Source organism: Emydura macquarii, unplaced genomic scaffold (genome assembly GCF_026122565.2).
Source record: "Emydura macquarii macquarii isolate MOO-44397 ecotype Brisbane River unplaced genomic scaffold, CSIRO-AGI_Emac_v2 contig_1876, whole genome shotgun sequence".
NCBI lineage: Eukaryota > Metazoa > Chordata > Testudines > Chelidae > Emydura > Emydura macquarii.
In genome coordinates this window covers 14,013,977-14,037,146 of record NW_027132013.1, presented here as the reverse complement: position 1 = coordinate 14,037,146, position 23,170 = coordinate 14,013,977, and the positions used below count along the sequence as shown (strand labels likewise).

At 42.5% G+C, this 23,170-nt stretch overlaps 1 protein-coding gene across 3 annotated transcripts in view; it reads left to right on the top strand.

Moving 5' to 3' along the window:
- CELF1 (CUGBP Elav-like family member 1) overlaps positions 1-23,170 on the top strand; it is an 81,618-nt gene that overhangs the window by 26,708 nt on the left and 31,740 nt on the right. For all 3 annotated transcript variants that reach the window (XM_067557718.1, XM_067557716.1, XM_067557715.1), the window contains exons 3-5: positions 19,066-19,253; positions 22,119-22,201; positions 22,665-22,713. In XM_067557718.1, coding sequence (XP_067413819.1) covers positions 19,076-19,253; positions 22,119-22,201; positions 22,665-22,713 — 310 coding nt within the window. In that variant the 5' untranslated portion in view covers positions 19,066-19,075. The remainder of the gene's footprint in view (positions 1-19,065; positions 19,254-22,118; positions 22,202-22,664; positions 22,714-23,170) is intronic.

Sequence of the window (23,170 nt, the reverse complement as noted above, 5' to 3'; positions counted from 1 at the left end):
TTGTTTGTCCATGTGTATGAATCAAAGGCTGGGAGAAATGTAAAAGATACATCTAAATAAGTCTTCGCTCTAAATACAAGTGTCTTTTGGATTCACATAGCAATGTCTTTTGTCATTTCAGTTAGAAATTATAAAATGTCTCCATGAAAAGGATAAACGTGTGATTATTATTCCTGTAAGATTTGACACAGTGAATTACCCTAGCAAACCTATGTAGTGTCTAGTCATCCCTGTTAGCTCCCACTTTTACATCTCTATTGTTGTCTTTCTTACAGTCATTCTCAGCAAGGTTTCTCCTGTATTTTGTATTTACAATATGTATGATATGCCATTATACAAGACTCACTTATACTTGATCAAATAAAGCTGCTTCTGTATTCCTCTGTGTTAAATGCCCACCTTATCTATCTGAACAAGAGGTAACAAAAGGAATTGGCTGACAACAGAGGCTTTCGCCACCCCTACTTAAGCCAGGGAGATGTAAAGAAATGTGTCAGATAAAATGGAGAAATTAAATTCATCAATCTGGGACAGACTGGAACATTTACAGCAAATTTAGGTCGCTGTTTTCAGGGCCTGCAACTTTGATATTTGACTTTTTGGTAATTTTTTCAGCACATCCTTAACCTTAAGTAACCAAAATAAAACCTCTAAAGCTATCAAAAAGAAGAGTCCTTTACTCGGGGAGGATCAAAATGATCCAGGTATGACTCATGTTAGAGTCATCAGGAAAGTTCACAGAAGTATGTTAACCATTTAATTTATCAGGAAAACAGGCACTTGGGTGGAAAAGAATTAGGCCTTGTTTCGACTCAAAAAATAAGTCGACATAATATACGTCAATGTACAGCCAACTGCAGCCAAGATGCAGCCGCCCGCGGCTTTTCCAGTCCCGGCTTGCAGCAGGATCCAGCTGCCCAGGCTTACAACAGTCCGGGCTTCTGACCCCATTCCCAGGCAGGAGCAGGAACCAGCTGCCTGGGCTTGCAGAAGCCTGGGCTTTGGCTTTCTTGACAGTTTCACTGATATAAGGGAATGCAGTGTCTACACTGACACTGCGTTGCCCTAAGCCGACAAAAGCCCTACACCTCTCATTGAGGTGGTTTTAAATTGTTGAAAAAACAGGGCAGTTTTATTGCCGGGAAGGTGATTACAGTGTGTACACCAGCACTATTTTCTCGACAAATGCTGACTTTTGAGAACAAAACTCTCTAGTGTAGACCAGTGCTTAGACTCAAAAGAGAAGTTGGATCGTTTCCATGTGTTCCAGTAATACAGCATTTTTAACAAAGACTTTACCTTTGCATTTAAAATCTTTTCTGTTGAGCCCCTGCAATGTTTTATAGCATCTCTGTTTTTATTCTTCTGATTTCTTAATTTGGTTTGAAGGCATTTTCAGTTGGAGATTGTCGCTGGCCAGGATGGCTGTTATCTTTTGTTAGCACCTTTCTATTTCATAAAAGTTTTAAGTTATGGTTTATGCTATGCTCAGAGCTGGTACAGTGAATAATTATCACTTTGATTTCTGTCCAAATGCTCTTCTAGAAAACAGTTTGCAGGATGGAGAGGAGCTAGCTACCCTTGGGAATTATGTCTCTGGTTTCTTTCACAGTTGCTCTTATTGACTGTTTCACTTTGTGATACTGTCGGGAAGTGCGTGCTAAGAGAACATTTTTGTAGCTTCTGTCATTATCTAGATGAAGACTGAGGAGCTATTGGTCTGGAAATGATGAGGGTGATAATAGCCAAAGAGCAATGGAAGGAGATTTGAGTCCTCCCAAACTTGAGCTTTGAGAGAAGTTGAAGGCATTCTCAGTGTAGCAGTTTCTAAGTTTACTTTCTTAGTAGTTGTGTAGTAAGTAAATAGTGTTGTGACGATAGATGGACAGATGTTTCAGATCTGCCAGGAGACTCTCTCACTCCCATCCATGTGATTTTTTTTTTAAATCCGTGTAAGCCTTTGTCAGATCAGTCACTTAAATAGGAAATAGCTGTAGCAGGTCAGGTGCTGGGCTAGCAGCCTAAGGTTGCTTTAATAACTGACAGCTGTACACCACGAAATCAAACATCAGGGTAAAGTCTTGCAGCTACTTTTTAATAGAGAAACAATTCATTGTATCTAAAGCCTGGGGTCCATTGAGTTTTAGAATTTTCAAGCTAGGGTGACCAGATAGCAAATGTAAAAAATAGAGAGAGGATGTGGAGGGTAATAGGCACCTATAAAAGAAAAAACCCTGAATATCGGGACTGTCCCTCTAAAATTGGAACATCTGGTCACCGTATTTCTAGCACCTGTGACCCCAACTGATAGTGGTTGAGTATTCCTCCTGCAGGGTCCCTCTTTGGCTGCTTTTCCGAGAGGGGAGGTGTGCGAGTGTGTGTGTGTGAGAGTGTGTCTGAAGAGAGATTGCAAACGGTTTGTTTTGAGATCATTCTCTGAAATGTATGAACCTTGTCTTTCTAGTGTGGACAGATTGAGACTGAGTGGCTCACAGTATTAGGAATGACCAGTCACTGGCAAATTGGGTCTTGATAGCTGTTTGGCCTGTGTGCAGTGAACTGGTGATTAATCCATTCCCTAGTAGACAAGATTTCACATTACAAAAGCATTACCCCATTTGACAGTAGTTGTCCCATTTGTCTGCAGCCTCAGCAACAAGCTCTGTGTGCCACAAATTGAACTTACCTCTTGGCAATAGTGGTGGCACTTCTTGAGCAGTGTGAGGCACACCAGAGGAGGGGGAAGTGTGTAGTGGTACTATCTGTGCGGTAACAATTCACAAACCGAAATCTCATCTTTGACATCTTTCACGAGCATTAAGTTTTAATTACTTTAAAAGTTTGGCATTTTAAAAATAAACTAGAATTTGTGTAGTACAACTGGTTGGCTACGTGGGATAGTGGGGATGGCCTGTGCAGTGGGCTGATCGAAGCAACTGTAGGGAAGGGACTGGTGTGGCTGGTTGTGGAGTTGAGAAGAGGGACTCTATGTAAAGAGCCAGCTGTGACAGTTTGTAGTGTTGTTACTATCACAACTGTTATGGGAAAGAGTCTGTTCTGAAATATCAACTACATGAGAAAATGGGGCATGGCACCATCTTAGCTTATTGCTCTAAGTATGTGCATTCACTGTAGTGCTCATAGTTTAAGGGCAGCGGCTGGAGAAGCATTGAAGTCTTGGCACCTCTTTTATTGATAGGTGAACATGTGGCAGCCAGTATGGGGCTGCCCAGTATCCCACTGATATTGGGGCATCATTCTAGGATTTTCACCTTTCCTGCCTGTTAGTAGAGAAAGCTCAAAATGGGTTCCGTTTGTGCTTCAGCTTACTCGGGTTACTTGTGTGACCTGTTAGTGAAATGAAGTGTTTGTGGGCTGTACCTTTAGGGAAGTTACTGAAAACTCCAGTGTTACACATGAGTTCATTGGTAGCACACAAGGTGAAGGGATTTTCATACCACAGTAAACAAGTAAAAATCTGTCCTGTGCTATTCTCTGTTCCAGTCTAGGAGAAGTAGGGTAATTCCTTTGACAGATCTAAACTGTGTTTGAATTTTTCCCCAGTCAGAGCTCAGTGGTATTGCTGTTTATTTGGGGATCACCTTGAGGTCATAGAGTTAATGTTACAATAGATCATTTTAAACTCTATAAACTCTCCGTAATTGTCACAATTCCTCATGGCCCAGATTAGGATTGCTGCCCCCTATTTACAGATAGGAAAGGGAAATAAATACTGAAAATTGAAGTGAATTTATCTTAATTCACACAGCATCTCACAGCAAAGCTGAGAATAGAATCCAGGGGTTCCTGGCACCTGGTTCCCTCCCCAGTCCATAAAAACCTAATCTACACTAGGCTATTAGGTATGACTGTGTGGCTCAGGGATTTGAAAAGTCCACACCTCTGAGCAATACAGTTACACCACCCTAACCCCTGCTGTAAATTTAGCTACTGCCTCTTGGGGAGGGTAGATTACCTACACGAATGAGAGAACCCATCATTGGCATAGATAGTGCCTTTACTGAAGCACTACAGTGGCACAACAGTGTGGGTGCACTCCTGTAGCATTTTAAATGTAGACAAGCCTAAAGCATAATGCCCCTGCAAAGAAGCGACAGAGAAGGTTCTCTTCGGATTACCTTAATTCAAGGAAAGAGCCTGATGGGACATTTTGCTGTCTCAAGAGCATGAGAGCACTTGCCATGTATGGAAGATAGCTGCTGGTTACCCAAGGGCTGGGTTACAAAAGTTGCTGTTTCCCTTCAGACTAACATAGCTGGCTGTTTTTGTCCAAACTGCATTGATTTAGAGATGTTGAGCATAGTGTCTGAAGTAGGAGTGGAAAAGGAATTTAGGAATTGCCATGCTAGATCAGATTTCCAGCATCCTGTTTCTGACAGTGGTCAATAACAGTGCTTCAGAGGAATGTGTTAGAATCTTTGTAATGGACAGTTATGGAATAATTTATTAGTAAGTGAAGTTTCTTCCTATCCCTAGTTAGTAGTTGGTTTATGCCCTGATATAGGAGAATTTGTATGTCTTATGTATCTATCCTGTCAACGTAGCTGTGGATGTTCTTTTTATCTATATAAATAAATGCACAGTCCTTTGAATCCTAGTAAACTTTGGGCCTAAATATTTTGTGGTAGTGATTTCCATGTTAATTATGCATTAAATTAAAAATATTTCCATTTATCAGCTTTAAATTTGCTGCCTTTCCATGTCATTGAATGTCCCCTTGTTCTTGTATTCAGAGTGGGCAAATAGGAATGCCTGATCAATGCAGTGTGGCACTGCATCATGTGGAGGTGATCAGGACATAGCAAGAGGAAGAGAGTGAGAACAAAAGAAATGTATTCAACAGAACTGTGTGTACCTAAGCATGCCCATAGCCAACAAAAAGTATATATGTAGGGACATGTTTCTGGTGCTCCCTTGCATGTTTTTATAAATGCCATCATTCAGACTTCAATAGAATGGAGAAATTGTTTAGATGTAAATGCAGATAAAGATGGGAGGTCCTTCCCCCAAAAAATATGAAATAAGCTGATGCAGCTCCCTCCATTTTCCTGTAGAGGCAAAATGAGTAAGTGACTCTTCTCTTGACTTTTTCTGTCAAGAGCTGCTGCTTCACCTACTGGCAGGAGAGCTAGGAGCTCTAGAAACTCCTCAGCTAAGCACTAGTTCCCAATTCAGATTTCCCTGCTTAGTAAATTCTCATTTCATTAGCTGAAATGGAGTGGCACTATGGGGAACAGCACTCACCACCCCCAAGTGAGGGAGTGAATTGAACATTCTTGGTTTTAGCAGAGGAAGGGTAGCTAAGCTCTCCATTTATGTTAACCCCTAGATATAGTGCAGGAAAGAGGAAGAATTATTTCAGGAAAAAAAGAGCAAAAAGCAGACTTTTTGTTCTCTTACCCAGTTCTCAAAGGTACAGCTAGAGGGTATGGCGAGAGAGAGAGTTCCATGTCCCAGTTGATGTTGCAGGTCACAAAGGGCATAATGCAACTGGTTAATTAGGAGTGGGAGCAAGCTCCCCACCGTATATTCAGCAACAAATTAGGCCTGTATGTGGTGGCATTCTTGTGCAGCAGACTGGAAATTCTGTGGGATTTTCATGTAAATTAAGAGGTTTTCAACTAATTTTATATGAATATGAATTATACAGTCAGTACAATAGCTTTGTGTCATGTATTTTGACAGTAAAAATTGGCTATTTTAGTTAAGTATACTTGGTTCTCTCTTGGGGTGATGGACTGGATGACTTCTCAAGGTCCCTTCCAGCCTTACATTTCTATGATTCTATTTTTACACACTCTCCCTGTTTTCAGTTTTCAATGCACCACAGATTTTTGTATTGAAAATTGATAACTATGTCATAGAATTGTGGGGCAGGGGGGAAGGAACTGGATGTTCTTTGGGTGATGTCCCTGTGGGTGCTCCACTTTAGGTGTCATCACGTCTCACAGCCTCGATCAAAGATCTTCTCAGGAGTACTCGCTTGGGCCTTGTGCGCACAGCCTTTGTCTTGTGGGTGTGGCATCATTGGTGTGTCTTCTATCACACGCGCAGCCCGACCCCCTCAGTTCCTTCACAACCGTACACAGGCCGAGATGGAGCATTACCAGCAGTCAAAAAAATTTTCCTCATTAAGTTTTAGAATTAGTTGTTAGCCCAATTTAGTCATAGTTAAGTTTAATTTAGTCAGTTAGTTACTTATCTGTTCAAAAAAAAAAATCTACATTTATTTTTTTCTTTTTTCTGAGTAGCAGAGCTTATAGAAATAAGATATGCAAGGTTCCCCTGGTTTCAAGAGGTGTACCTCTTACAGAGAGGCTATGCCAGTGTCCAATGGACACTCACTCTGTGTATGCTGCTTGGGCGAAACCCATGTACCACAGAAGTGTACACACTGCAAAAATCTCAACGCAAGGACCTGGAGGGACAGAGACCTGAGGTTGAAGCTAATTCTAGTGGAAAAATCCCTCAGACCCTCATCTGACCCGGGACTGGACAAGCCTGAAACAGAACTAATACCAAAGAAAAGGGCCTCTTCCCCTACTTCTAGCTCTGCAGCAAAAAGAAAACATTCACCTAAGAGGCTGTCCCCCAAACCAAGTACCAAAGAGGCTAAAGGATCCTCACGTACAATTCGGTCAGTGCCACCTAAGGACCAAAAATGTCCTGGTAAGGAGTTTGAACGACTTACAAAAACTGTCCTCCTCCAGTACGGTACTGCATAAAAACACAGTGCAGAAACCGCCTGACCAATGGTCAATGGTGACTTCGGCACTGCAGGACTCAGTGGTGCTGAAGAAAGGTACGGTGCTGAGAGATACAGAAGCTCCCACACCGGCATCAACACTGATCACGGCACTGGCAACAGAGAATGTGCTGGCTGTGGCTCTGATAACCAGTAAGGTACTAGCTGTGGCACGATGATGAGGAAGGCACTGACAGTGGCACCGACTGTTAGTGACGTACCGCTCGTCGTACCTGCCTTTGATACGGTTCTGTCCTCGGCATCGACTACCATCGTGAAAACAATGGGAACCATGGCACCAACCCCGGCACCTTCAGGCAAAAGGAGCTGCAAACAACATCATATACAATCTGTGCAGTTTTCATCTCCAAGATCAGAAGGCACCCCTGAGTCTACGATAAATTTTGCACATGAGGAAGCATTTTTACTGGTACGCTCCCTCAGTGCCGATAATAGTGATGCAGGGGAAGCTCAGTTCTCGTCTGAGCACTCCTCCCCCACCAGACCCTCACTAGCACTTCCTGATTATGCCTGCCATAGGGGACACAAGCCATATCCCTGCTATGGTCCACCATAGTTTGCCCCTCCTATGCCATATCACGGGGCATAGCTGGGATGCCTGGTCCTCCCATTCAAGAGCGTACGAGAGACCTACTAGCTCCCTTATCAGCACCACAACATCTGTGAGACCATCAACTTCAAATACAGTGGCTGAAGCAGGGAAGAAACCTCAGACGGAGAGCTTCACTGTGGATCAGGATACATATCCTCCCACAAACGAATCATCATCTTCCCCAAATGAAGCTCTGATTTTCCCCTCACCTACCATTGTCGATGATCCCAAACAGTTCAACAATCTTTTTAAGAGGGTAGTTCAAGATCTGGAGATCCTTCTAGAGGAAATAACAGAATCCCACCACAAGTTGTTGAAAATATTGCATACGGTAGCACTGTCCAAAATTGCAATCCCGATGGACGAGGCTTTAATGGAACCTGCTAATAATATATGAATGACACTGGCAACCATTTCTCCTACCAACAAGAGGAATGACAGAAAATATTACATTCCAGCCAAGTGGATGGAATTTTTGTTCACTTATCCACCTCTGAACTCATTTGTGGTAGACGCAGTTACTCCAAGAGGAAAACTATAAAGCCACACGAGACGACAAGGACTGGAAACATCTTGATTTATTAGACAGGAAGGTCTACTCATCCTCTACTTTGTTAATGAGCATCTCTAATTATGCAGCACTCCTATCTAATTATGATCACAACATTTGTGAGAAGTTGTCACAATTTACCAATGACATCCCAGACACTAAGAGAGATCAGTTTAAAAAAACTGATTAATGAAAGACAACTTGCAGCAAGGACATCCCTGAAGGCCGCTTTAGACGTGGCAGATACCGTGGGTAGGACAACAGCCACAGCCATCGTCACGCATAGGGCTTCCTGGCTTCATTCCATAGATCTTCTGAGCGAGCTGCAGACAAAAATAGAAGACTTGCCTTCCAGCAAACACCGCCTCAGCACGTAGGGAAAGAATTCTAGTCCCATTATTTTGTAGTACAAAAAAGAGTGGGGGATGGAGACCCATATTAGACCGTAGGGCATTAAACAAATTTGTGAGGTGACAAAAATTCAAAATGGTCACTCTAACGACTATAATACCACCACTGCAAAGAGGGGACTGATTCTCAGCCCTCGACTTACAAGACGTATATTTTCATATTACTATCCACCTGGTGCAAAGGCGTTTCCTAAGATTTACGGTCTCTGGCAACCACTACCAATACAGAGTTCTACCATTTGGCCTTTCCACAGCACGAAGAGTGTTCTCCAAAGTGCTAGCAATGGTAGCAACATATTTATGGAGACAGGGAGTTACTGTGTTCCCATACTTGGACGATTGTCTGATAAAGGCATCTAACCAAAACCTAGCCAAACAAGCTACCAATCAAGCCATAAAAATATTTTAAAAACTCGGACTAAGGATAAACATTGAAAAGTCCACTTTAAATCCAACTCAGTGTCTGGAGTTTATAGGAGTGGTCTGGGACTCAACAATAGCCAGGGCATCATTACCGATGCCAAGGTTCAGAGCTATTACAGACCTGATATCATTAGTAAGGAACAACCAGACTGTGACAGCACCAAAGAAGAAGAAGAAGAAAAGGTTACTCACCTGGTGCAGTAACTGGTGTTCTTCAAGATGTGTGTCCCTGTGGTGCTCCACTATTTTCCCTCCTCCCCTCTGTTTCAGAGTTCTAACCGTGGACTCTGTAGTGGAGAAGAAACTGAGAGGGTCAGGCCATGTGCGTGATAGAAGACACGCCAATGGCACCACTAGACAAGAGCTGCGCACGCGGCCCAAGTGAGTACTGCTGAGAAGATCTCTGATCAAGGCCGCAAGATGCGATGATACCTAAAGTGGAGCATCCACAGGGACACACATCTCAAAGAACACCAGTTACTGCACCAGGTGAATAACCTTTACTTTTCACAGCTAAGTAAAGCCTTTTTTTGCACTTGAAGGAACATGGGGGTGGGGGGCAGGTTGGGATTTCACAATAAGCACATTAGCTGCATATTTCTACTAATATGATCAGCAGTGACATAGTTATGTGTTGACAAGTAAATTATTGTCTTTAGATTTCAGCGTTAACAGTCCATTGAGCTGAATGGGAGAATTCATATCTCTCAGACTACTATTTTCAAGTTGTCTGGAGATGCAGGAAGAAATCAGTGCATAAGTTTACATTTTCAAGGTTTTCTTCACAATGGCAAAAACTACATAACTTTGTAAATGAAAGCTGAGATTCTGCTGTGGAATCATGGACTTCGTGGGGCCTGGCTTAAAGTAGATGGGATTTATGTCAAAATGTTGTCATGTTTCAAGACCAACTTTAGGCATATATCTATGGTCACTGAAGCTAGGGACTTCCCCAATTATCTAATTTACTCTCCCAACAACAACAAAGAACAGGACATACCCTTACCAGGGAACTGGAAATAAGCAGGATTTTGGCATCTGAGCATAGTTTAAAAGGCTGCTTATCAAGCTCATTAGTTTAGATTCTCTCCCACTTTTGTCCTAAATAAAGGACAGGCCTGACTATTACAACTGGTATAATTCCAAAAACTGAAACAGCCTCCTTCCGACTAATGAGAAACAGCTTAAAGAGGAACACTACCTTCTCCCCTCCCATTAGTAAACAAAATGGAGCGCTCCTACTCAGCGTGGTATCAGCACAAGTTCAGGCATAAACTACACCTCCCTCCATGCCTACACCTAAAATACTTTAAATCAAAAAGTCTCCCACTTGCAACCTTACACTCTGCTACTCCAGCACTGAGTTTTACCACCATTCCCTTCTCCAATAATAATGTGCCCAGAGATGTGGAGCCCACTTGCCATAATCTGGGCCTCTACTGCACCTTCCAATCTTCACCAGCTGGCTTCCTAACATCCACCACTTCTCTTCCCCAATTTAAGTGCAAACCAGTGCCCAGAATGCAGATCTCTAGGCATCTGTGGCCTATCAAATGCAATTGTGTAACTGACACTTCGTACATTACAACAAGTAAAGAAAAACACAAGGATCTAAAGCTCTTACTAATTAATGCAATATCAGTAGTCAGTAGAAATTGCCTTAAATCTGTGAAATTTTCTTTATTCTCTTATGCACTAAAATACTGAGCAGCACTTTTCCCCCACAAATTGTCAGTAGAAAGGTGGCATTCCTGTTTTGTAAGTAATTTTTAAATTACATATTTTTTAAATGATGACATCACATTTTTACACTTTCGATGGAGTGTTATAATGTATTGTGCTTGACAGTGTACAATGCCTGGAATAAAATGCCCCTTTTCCCAAGGAGCTTACAGTGTAGATTGGGTGGTGATGTACAGCTTACCAAGTAAAAGTCCGCTCTCAAACTGAATCATTTTTCCCCCAAATGTTAAGCAGTTTTCCTTGAAAGGCTTTGTCAGGAAGTGTGTTTGAAAGTAGGATTCAAATTAAGAACAAAACTGTTCCAGAAATAAGGAGCAATATGGCAGAAGGGATGAAGCTGAGGCCATATCTACACCAAGAGTTTAGTCAACGCACGTTCCATCAGTATTCAGCCATGGACTGTATTATATATCACTTGGATGCTTGTGTCACTGTGGAGAGTACTCACTATGAGTGGTTTTGTTGGTGTAAAATGTGGTGCAACTTGGGTGGGTATTCCATTGTGCCCCCTGCTGCTATCTGATTCACTGACTTGTGGGACATTTTTGCAGTGTTTTAGGGGATACCAGGGATTGGCTCAGGGATTTCTGGGAGATAGAGTTCAAGTTCCCAACCACTTTCTCCATCCCATAATGCTTTCCCCATTCCATATTTTTGCACTGTTTTTTAGAACTCTCACAGCCCCGTGCATCGCTTTTTGGTCTCTGCCATTCTCTCTGGCAGAAGCTATGCCCCCTGCACAGCTCAATACAATTCTCGTGAGTGTTGCTAATACAGGATATATAGTTCTCCTGTATTTGCAGAACTTGAATGAGTTCTACTGCAACTGGGAATGTGAGGAGGAAGATGCAGAGATGTCCAAGCACAACAACTGGATGCTGATAGACACAGTAAAAAAAGATGCAAGGTTGCTGTTGGCATTCATCGAGCATCCACAGTGTATCAGTGCATCAGACCTTGTTTCTCAGGCCCTGATTGGTGAAATCGCATCAGAATGCAGGTTTGGGTTGATGAGCAGTGGCTGTAGAACTTTGGATGCCAAAGGCTATAGTCTGGATATGTGTGCCAAGCTTGCCCCAAACCTCCAATGCAGTTGACAGTGAAGAAACTAGTGGTGATCACACTGTATAAGCTTGCAGTTCTGGATTGCTATTGGTCAGTGGGCAATCAGTTTGGAATTGGAAAATCAAAGCCATTGTCATCCAAGTGTGTAAGTCCATTAAGTGTCTCCTGCTGCACAAGACTGTGATTCTCAGTAATGTACAGGAAATAGTGGATGGATTTGCAGCAGTGGGGTTTTTGAACTGTGGTGAGGCAATAGATGGCCCACATATCCATTCTGGCACCGCCTCAATCTGCCACTGAGTACATCAACAGAAAGGGATACTTTTCCCTGGTTATGCAAGTGCTAGTGGATCACCAGGGAAGTTTTGCTGATATGAATCTGGGCTGGTCAGGGAAAGTGCATGATGCTCTCATCTATAAGAACACAGGACTTTTCAGAAAGCTTTAGGCAGGGACATTCTTCTCTGACTGGCACATTACCACTGGCAATTTTGAAATACCAGTAGTGATTCTGGGAGACCCAGTCTACCCCTTGTTCCCCCAGTTCAGGAAGCCATATGCTGGCCACCTTGGCAGCACCAAAGAGATTTAATTATTGGCTCAGCAGATGCAGAATGACTGACTGTGCTTTTGATAGATTGAGGAGTTGCTGGCACTGTTTCCTCATTAGATTGGATCTCAGTGAGGCAAACATCTCCATCGTTATAGCTGCATGTTGTGTACTGCATAATATTTGTGAGGTGCAGGGGGAAATGGTACTGCCAGGTTGGAGGAGTGAAGTGGAATGACTGTCTGTTGAATTTGAACAACCGGACACGAGGTCTACTAGAAGAGCCAACTGTGGAGCTATATAATGGAGGAGGCCTTAAAAGACCATTTTAACAGTCAACCACAGTAGTGTAGTCTGATGCTTCTATGAAATAATGTGTCTCATGTGTATGGTGATTGAATATGGGTGGGTTATTGCTTTCTGCTGTAAATTCTGTAATGCGTGGTGTAAGCTGACAAAGAGAGTTTGAGTCTCCAAAAATAGAACTTTATTTTATTCAAAGAAACAGGCAATAAAACTAAAATACAAACAAACACACAAGCTAAAAATTGTTTAGCAACACTGTAGGTGAACCATACTTTAAAACATCAAGTAAAAATGGAAGTTAGCAGTGAACATTGTAAAGCATACTACAGTGTAAGTTTGGTTGATCTCATGGTTTTTGCATGTCCCATGTATGTGTTGCTCTGGTTCTTGTTTTCCCCTGACATGGATTGGTAGGGGTAAGGATGTACATCATGCTGCTGTGTGTTGTGTTGGAGAGTGTAGGGTGCACTGACCATGGAGTTTTCCAAGCATTGGAAAAGCTGCTGCGTCAGGAGAGTTTGTATTGATGATGCTCTGCAGCATCTGAGTTTATTGCCTGAGCCAAGCCCATGATGTCCTGGTGCATTTTATAATGTTCCTGTTTGCCCTCTGCTGCAGCAACTGCTCTCTCTATTTTTGGTCCTTCTCCATAATCCTCATCCTGTGGCCCCTCCATGGCCTGTGTTTATGGTCTGAGGCTGTAGAGGATTGGAGGATCTTGCAGAATATATCTTCCCTAAACCTCTTTTTTCTCCTGCTCTGGGTCAGATGTTCAGCAGGCCTGGAGGGGTGATTAAAAAAGACACACACACCATTAGATTTATAGTCGCAATGGAAAGGGAAAGATAAGTCTCAAAACTCCATGATGATATTCCCATAAATACCTTTAATAAGAAATGCAATTGTCACTTTAGCTTTGGAGTACCTTGTTACAGCACTGCTCTGCAGCTCAGACCATGGTGACTATGGCCTACCCTAGTGGGGGGCAGAGGTGAGTTCTGCTCCATGGAAGCTTTAAACCCTTGGGTATGAGTGTAGGAAAAGTGCAGTGAATATTGGCAATATTTTTACAGACAGTGGTGATTTTGACTGATATCTAATTCCTGTAGGTGACAAAGGCACAGAGAGCAAGCTGCTACTGGCATCCCAAAGTCACCTGGGCCCTATTACTGCTAGGAGCAGATTGCAGAGTATCTCCATGAAATTTCTATTGATATCACTCAGGAGGATAAAAGGAACATTCCTATTAAATTAAATAAAGTTCTCTGCATGACTTGCCCTGCCTAACCCAAGAAACGAAAGAATTGAAAATCAGATGCTGACTCTGCCTCTGTCTGTTCTACATCTGCCCGGCCACTGGACACTGATCTCTCGTGTAATCAGACTGTCATACTAATTTTTGAATGTATTCTCTTAATATTTTATTTTCTAACATTAAACCTGTAAAGTAAGCAATCAGAGGTCAGTGCCTTTGTTCTCTAAACCTGAATATGGGATGGGTGCAATTTTTAAATGGGAAAGAAGGGTAGGAGAGATGAGATTTCAGACACTGAAAAGGAAAAAAATTATCATCAGGAATAATGTATGTACACACCTAAGCTCCATTCCTCTTCATCAGCAGGCTCATCTGTATTTACCTAGCAGAGCTCATTTGTCTCTGTCAGGGTTTCAGACAGCTCATGGCATGGTTTGAATCCCATACAGTGCCCTTTCCCTCCTAGCTGTCCAGGGGTCTCTGCTTAGGGCTCCTGAGAAGTGTCCATAGTAGAATGTGGGATGCTGATGTGGTCACTTCCAAGTATGACATGCTATTTGTTGTAGAAGCAGCAGATCTGTGGGGAAGCACCAGATTTCTTGTTGCCTTCTCTTACATTCTGGCGTGCCAAGTGAAGTTCCTTTGCTTTCATACAGCACTGTTGCTCATCCCTGTAATGCCCAAGTTTCAGCATCCCGTGTGCCATATGCAAATAGATGTTGATATTTCTATGGCTGTTCCATAGCTGTGCTTGCACAGCCTCCTTTCCCCCACAGGAAGAGGACATCCATGACTTTTTGCCTGCTCTAGGTAGGAGTATGGTCAGATGCACGCAATAAAGGTAAGCTGGTAGGTGTGCTCATCAAAGTGGGCAATCAAAAAATGGCATTTCAAAAACATACGAGGGGTTTAAAGATTGGGGATGGGGCAGTCTTTTGGTCTCTGTGGCCCCTGAGCAGTGGAGATCAAAATTATGACCTAAATGGTCACTATCACGGGGACAGTGGCATTGTGGGATAGTTGCTGGTGGACTGTTAGGGTTGACACAAGTAATGCAGTGTCTATACTTGCCTGCTTTGACATAAGTAGGTTGACCATGGCTCTGCGTAGCTCAGGAAGCCGTAGTGTTACTACTTCCGTATAACCGGGTGCTTACATCAGCTGGAGACAAATTTTGGTTTATACATATGCCACAACTATGTTGGCACAAGTTGAGTTAGGTTGACCTAATTTATAGTGTAGACCAGGGCTGAGAGTGGAAGAAGAATACTAGCAGAGAGATTTGGGTGGGTTGAAAAGAGGGAGAGTGGGAGTAAACAGAGTTAGAGCTGACACGTAGGAGGAGCAGAATTGTGCAGAGCCTGAAAGGTAGGACCAAGGAATCTAAACTTGACATGGAAAGCAATAGGATGCCAATGAAGGGATTTCAAACTAGTTTGACTTTAAACTATTACCTGGTTTGTGTTCAGTAGAATGAACCAAGCCTTTCTTTTGGGAAAGAAGATGGGAGGGTATGGCAGGAGTCATCCATAATGATTATCAAACTCTTCCTGTGAAATGTTCTCAGTAATCTCAGTACCTCTTATAAAATCTATCTTCCAAGAGAATCTGTTGCTACAACAGCTCCCCTCCATCCTGCAATGAACAGAAAGGCCAGGCAGCCCCACCTGTTGCTTGGGAAGACTGGATGGAAGTATTTTGTTCTGACCGAGTTCTGCTATCCCTTGGCTGCTAAAACCTGGAGTCTGCAGCCCAAAGCTTTAGAACTACATAGACATTGGAAGGAATCCCCACTAGGGAGATAGAACTACATAGACATTGGAAGGAAACCCCACCTTCCCCTGGTTTAACCACATTGTCTCCTGAGCTTTCTAGAGAGGAGCAAGCTTTAGAGAGCAGCTTGGGCAGAGCTCTGAGCTAATGTGTTGTTTGAGTGTAAGGTAATAAGAAGTCTGCAGTTTCCAAACTAGGAAACTGGTGTATGTGAGACCCAGTTCTTTTTTCATCACTTCACAGAAGTAGCGAGTGGGATGTGATTCTTGCAAGGTAGTGGGGGACAGCTGTTAACACAGTAATGGAGTGCACTTGTTTCTTGTGCATTATAGGCAAATACTTGGTTTTAAATGTTTCTATTCAAGTTAGTACTGGTTGGTTTTCCCAGCATGTTCAGTACTGGGGTCTTTTGTCTTCGTGTTTGTTGTAGTAGTTCTGTGCATCTCTGTAATGCCTTTCTCTCCAGAATCTCAAAGCACTTTACAAACATTTAAACCTCTCAACCTCAGTAGGTCAGCATATATTATCTTTGGTGCATTATGATCAACTGACTTTTCCAAAATGATATAATGAATCTGTAGCACTGGCCAGTATAGCATGCGGTGGTACTGACTCTGTTTCCTGCTATGACCACTAGACACTTTTGCCTGTTCTTGCCATCACATTCCATGTACTCTGCGTGTATGTTCAAAATAGTATTATTTTTGTGTGAGACTTGCATGTGTTTTGGCCCATAACAGAGGGAGTGTAGGCAGAGCAGGCACTCCTCTATAGATAAGGAGATTTTGAGTGGTCAAGCCTCCTTGTATAGCAAGTTACTGAAACTTTTTATGGTAAAAGCCAGCAGCCACACCTGGATTTGTGTTGACCCTAGGAGGTATCAACACTAAGGTGCTGGAAGAGAGTCTTGGTTCAAGAGCCATCTATCAGTGGACCTCAAGGCCTTAGGCTGGCATTTTTGGGGAGGAGTTTGTTGGGGGCTGTGAGGTTAGAGTTTATGTTCCTTCTGCTCTGTCAACCACTGCTATCTTCATCGATCTGACACTCTGTTTATCTGACAGAGCAGTCAGTACTGCTTCGCCAGGGAAAATTGCACAAAACAAGCCCAGTGCATCAGCACTTTCATTGTGTAGTGAGCTGAGCCTCCCTTCACATGGTCACATCCCCCTTTTAATCCACGGCTCCATGTGCCTTTCCCAGTCCAGCCTATTTCTCTGATGTCTATTGCTGGTCTCCCTGAGATCCTGCTTCTATGATTTGAGTGTTTTTTGTGAGGCTTGGTGTGTTAAGACCTGCAGGACTTTAGGAAGTGGAGTTTTTGTTTAGTGGTTAGACAGTACGTTGACTTAGTGGTTTGTGGCAGACAGAGGTGATGGCTGCGTTTAAGTTGGATTTCCTCCCAGAGATGATGGTGGACCATTGTTCCTTGAATGCCAGTCCTGTGTAAGTATTTTGTATCTTCATATCTGCTTTTCTGCTTCTACTGTTATCTTGATATTACCTCTTTGGAAGTCTCTTTGCTACCTAATGTACTCCCCTTGGAGGAAGATGTGAAAGGGTAAGAGAGTCTCAGAGCTGCATTATAGAAGAAATCCTGGAAGTTGTTTACAGTTGATTTTTCTCCTACTCAGAATGCTTCTTCATTGCCTCTGAAACCAGTTAACCCCTTCTGGGTAAAGCTACTTGGTGATGCTCCTTACAGAGTCCAGTACAGATCACTGTACTGATGGTCTGAAACCAGTGACTGAACTGCAGTGTTAGGAGATTAAGATTCTTCCCTTCTGAATGGCTTTCGGACTGCTCCCTTTTAGATTGGAATTGAATGATCTTTGAACGGTCTCTGAAGTCATATGGTGATCATGTGGATTTAGTTACCAGGAGACACAATGTCTTCTTAGAGCTTCTCATGGGAGTGACACCAGAACTGGAACCAACTGCTGCAGGATAATGTACACCTCTCAGTTGCTCCTCGTCAGAATTCTAGCATTGTGTAGTTCACCCCTTAATAAAAGGAAGTGGGTTTTCTGGATGCTTTGAAAGGCATTAATTCCTTGCAGTGGGAGCTCTGGTGGAGCAAAAGGCATTCTCTGAGTAAAGAGCCTTATGCTTCCCAGCCTTGCGCAAACCCTTCTTGGAATGTGGGAGCACTTTAACAGCTGTTTTCTTGTGTGTCTGATCCAGCACATGGCAAGTTGGAAGAGATGCCTGAATACACATAATAAAAAATAATAAACACCCTAGTCCACATTTAATGGAACTTGATTGGTAATTTGTTTTTTTAAATTCCTATTCTTAAAGACTTCTTAATAAACATTGTGGAAGAACATGACCACAAATGAGCACCCTTCCTAAAGAAGTCCCTGGTGATAAAAGACCTTCCTTAATGTATAATAAATACATTGTCTTCCTTAATGTATAGTAAATAAAGGGGTCGGTAAAAAAATAAAATAAAAAGACTGGCCCAGAAGAAGGCCACTCATGGCCTTCAACACTGTGTGGAAGGAAAGAGGAAATCATGCCATAGTCACTGGCCCCTCCTTTCGCCCTTCTAGATTATACATAGGGATTGTCAGCAGTTTCACCTTGCTAATCTCCACTGCTATAGCAGGATATCATTTCAGACAATCTCCCAGAGAAACTACCCCAGTATTAGTTAAAGCCTTTGATATTGATAGCAAAACTCATCTTTCAGTATCTAAAAAATAAGGAGCCAGTGAAGATTGTTATGTAGGATCATCAGTTGCTGGGGCGCTGTTTGACAGCACTGGTATCACAACTAATTGTAAACAGGTCATAAAGGTAGAGATAGAGAGAGATGACCTAAAAGCCTATTGAGGACCCCCATATTCAAAATCTGGTTTACTGTATTCTGCTAAATGATTTCCCCACCGTAATTGGACCCCAGTGCTAATCCATTAGTTTTCTCAAAATGATGGTATTTCAAGCTCATGATCATCCTCTGGGACCAAATGTGTTCATTTTCAGCCAAAGCCTGACCTAGTCTTTTCCCAGAATGTAGTTTAGAGCTCTCTGGACCCATGACAATCTTACTGTATTGTGTACCTCTTATGGAACTTCCAGTGTCTTCATTCTAGTCACTTCTCCTTATCTTAAGAGGGACCTGCAGACTGTCAAATTTAAACAGAAATCTTCTGGCCCCTCGGTCATTTTTATAGTTTGTATGCTGATAATAGTAGTTTGTACATAAACCAGGTTTTGGCTCCTTCCCAGTCCAGCTTTTTCTTGTATCCAGTTCTGCAGTGATGGGAAATGACATTCTAATCACTTACAGAAAAGACTTGGATGTCCCAAATCCAGGGTTTTTTACTATATTGTAGGAGCAAGCAGTGGGAGAGGTTGAGCTAGAAGGGCAAAGATGGTCTCCAAGCACAGAGCTCTATAGTGAGAGTGGTTGCTGAATCTAAATGTTCTCTTAGTTTGCTTGGCATGTGCAGGAGTCCTTTTAAAATACCGCTGTTAAGAGACCTCTTTCCACAGCATCATAAGCAGGCTGTTTGGAGCTGTAATGTTAGTTTGTGCCTAGGAAGAAGGATTCATCTGGACAAAGTGATGATGATGATGTAACAGACATTCCTCCTTGTCCTATGCAGCTCAAAGAAAATGAATGGTACACTGGATCACCCAGACCAACCTGACCTAGATGCCATCAAGATGTTTGTGGGGCAGGTTCCGCGGAGTTGGTGTGAGAAAGATCTGAGAGAACTCTTTGAACAGTATGGTGCTGTCTACGAAATTAATGTCCTGCGGGACAGGAACCAAAACCCTCCTCTGAGCAAAGGTGAGCACCTTTATCCTTCTCAGATGATACTTGAGTTCCCAGCTATAGTCGCATGCACTCTGTCATGCTTCATCTCTCTGCTTATTCACATGCCAATGAGTTAACTATAGATGTATGTATACGTACACACACATGCAGGCATGACCTTTGTGTTCTAGTAGTACATCTGCATCCATATGTGGTCATACAGTGGTCTGTGATCTCATTATGTAAATTGGGCTAGGGTGCTCAGACAAATGGGAGACACCAAGGGAAACAAGTGCCCGAGGGATGTATCCTCTTCGTTACGTTTAGATCTCTCTTCTGAAGGACTGTAACACTGGAGGTGTCGTATTATGGATGAGATTCAAAACAAAAGTCTTGGTCATCTGTGCCAGCTGGAGTTTGCATAGAACTCTTTTGTTAACCCCAGTGTCCTTGCCAAATTTCATATCAAGTAATTACAGTTCCCTGCAGTTCAGCTGGATGCAATATGTTTCTCTTCCTATGTTAACTGCTGTGTAGACTTTCTGTGTACTGTCAAGCAACAGCTATATTTCACCCCAGAGGTAGCTCCATTTCAGAAGTGGCGAGTGATGCCTGTAATGAGTTTGTAAAGCACTTTGAGAAGGAAGATTCAGATGCAGCTCACAGATATGCTTTGTATATGCCAACTAAGTAGTTTTCTTAAACATTGGTCAGTTGACTTGTGAGAGGGGGATTTGCTATGGGATATTTACATGGGACTAATATATGCTTTTTATTTAATATTTCTGGTAAGTTTCTTGAAATGGTAAATTTTGCTGAGTATCAGTAAAAACTTCCTTGTAGAGGTCTATTAGGTTGTGGAAAAATCACCTATGGGAAGTGGATCCTCATAGCTGTTGATATTTAGAATTAAATTGAACAAATAGGGAACAATCCTGTTTTGGTTACAGGGGAATGGAGAAAAAGAAACTTTATCTTTAACTTCTGATTCTTGTATCCATTCCCAAGAGTAGCTGACAGTTTGAGACTAGCAAGACAGAATACAATAACCTACTCTTTAACACATCTCTGAATGACACATGCTTAGAGCCCTGCACATCCATGGATATCCATGGACCATTTAGTGGATCATGGATTGGATGCAGATACAAATTTTATATCCATGCAAGGCTTTAAATATAGGATCTCAAAGGCAGGGAAACAGCTGTCTGCAGCTTATAGCCTATGAGGCTGATTCCCTGCCTTCAAGATCCTGTCTTCCCTCTCCCCCATCCCCTGTATACAGAGAAAGGAGAGGTGATAGATCAAGACAGGCAGCAAAATCCCCATGCTCTTATCACTGCAGTTTAAGCAGCCAAGCAATTTAGGAAACCTCTCCAGACTTCATTGCCGTATCAAGTCAGTTGGAGAGGGAGGCAGCTGCTTTACTTTGCAGAAGCAGCTGCCTTCCTCTCCAACTTGACCTGATGCAATAATGAAGTCAGGAGAGGTTTCCTAAATGGCTTGGCTGGTTAAACTGGGGCAATAGAAGCATGGGAGATTTTGCTACTTACCTTGATCTATCATCTCCCCTTTATCTGTATACAGGAGGAGAGGGGAAATATAGGATCTTGAAGGCAGGGAAGCAGCCTCATTGATTATGAGCTGCAGACCGTTACTTCCCTGCCTTTGAGATCTTATAGACAGTACATACACAGATGCTTCTCATGAGAGGCACTGTTTGATAGTGTGTTGCTGCAGGTGCAATGCAGATACAGGTAAAAGACCCAGTGCAGATCACAGGTCAGATATAAGGTGATTCTTATGAATACAGATCCACATTTTTTGTATCCACACAGGGCTCTACACATGCTCTCAAAAGACTATAGCAATTTGTTTTTAGTCAGCACAGAGAGGGGGTTGAGTTGTGTGTTTGGAAATGGAGGTGGTCAGGTACTAAATCACAAATGCCACCCAGAACCTCTGCTGAGGGAAAAGGGAAGAGGGAGAAATGAATTGGGGTGTGAGAAAATACACTTCACACAGACCTGCAATTCTGCACTGCCCAAGAGCTTGAGGAAGGAGGAGAGACCAGACTAGAAAAACTTACAGGTTTTTTTCTCTCTAACTTCTATGATTCTGTAGCCTTCAAGCTGCATTCAGGGAGACAAAGATAGTATAGACTAAAGACTGCTGATAAGGCTGAACTCTGTTGTCTGTGCTTCATAACTTTCCTATTTGTAACTACATCCACTTTTATAAACAAAGAGCCTGTGGGGCTTCCTGTGTTACAGGTTACATTTTGGAGTTGTAACTTCTTGTATAAATAACTACAGTCTTTTGAGAACTGTTGAATATAATTGTGTTGTACTCTAAGCCCATCTGGTGGAGACAGATTCCAATTCAAGAGTCTGTGCCCGAGGCTGGAGTCTGACTAAGTGAAGTGAATGTTCATTATTTGTTCTCAGTGCTAAGTGGAGCATTTAAGAGTCTGTATGGAGAAGGCTCAGTCCTGATTCGGCTGGTATTTTTGATCGTGGTGATGATGACAGTCTTGAACAGTAACTTGCACTGGCAGAAAAATACCGTTCTTACTGGAGAAATAAGAATGCATCTAGAAAAGTGTTCTTGGGCAGGCTCAGTTGGAATGAGTGGAGAGCACTTGTGGACGTTTGAGTGTGATACAGGGACTGTTGGGCCCAGTCATTGAAGACATCATATATTTTATTATACTTATCTTGCCAGAAGTCCTATTCGAAACAGATTCAGTATTAAGCTATTGCCATCTGTTTCCATCCATGACCCTCTTGTCTATCAAAGCGTTCATGTTTGAGGAGTAGAAATGATGCTCTGTGTACCCCAACATGTAACATAGGAATTGAATATTCTTGATTTCCGTGTTTTGGGTTTGTGTTACAGGGTGCTGTTTTGTTACATTTTATACCCGTAAAGCTGCACTAGAAGCACAGAATGCGCTCCACAATATGAAGATTCTCCCAGGGGTAAGAGACGGCATGCTCTTTTAAGCATCTGTTCTGCATGTCTTTCTGTCCTGCCATTTATCCATGTTCTGAGCTCTTCAGCTCCACTGATGCACAAACATTGCCCTTCTACATGGTTATTTTAGAACATGACAAGGGAAGTAACTTGAGTTGCAAGTCATGGCAGCAAGTCTCTAAGGAATTTTCAGGTGGTTTTGAGGGGGAAAGTATGGCATAGAATTGTGTGCAGTGCATCTGGGGAACATCCTGAGGTACCCAGGGGGAATGATGGCATATCAATATGAAAGATAGGGAATGTACCCTGGGATCCTTTCCTGGAAATTTCTGTGGGATTATGTCTTACCCTTCTTTAATGGCTGTGTTGGCTTCACTTCATGTACTCCTTGGTTCCTGTGGGGTAATGTGACACAGTTGTGTACAAAATGAATGCATCAAGTTTGAGATACTCTTCTTTGGGTTTCAGATGCACCATCCCATCCAGATGAAACCAGCTGACAGTGAAAAGAATAATGGTAAGTTGTACTAAAGTCTGGTTTTTAGGGTATTGTTAGTGCTGATAGGTAAATTCCAAGAGGTCCCTCTTGTTATGGTCTCTGGACAGCAGAGATATTTATGCCCACAAAGGGACACAGATATGGGAGAGGTTTCTAAACTTCCTGGAGTCTCTCACTCTGTCCTGCTGCCACTCATCCCACAACAGTAATACTAATTGGGAATGCATTCAGTGAGTTGTTTTCTGCACTAGACTGGTATTTAACCCCAGACATCATTATCCATGTACTTTGTTGGTTGATTGGTTTGAGACAAAGTCCACCATATCTAGTGTTTAATTCACAATCTCCTGTAATAAGATATGTCTGATATACAAGGAAGAAGAAATTGGGTTCTAAATAGCTTTTTAAGGCAAAACTTATAGTTTTGTATAGTTGTACAGTGGCTAGCCCAGTATGATCCCAGAGTGGTTGAGGT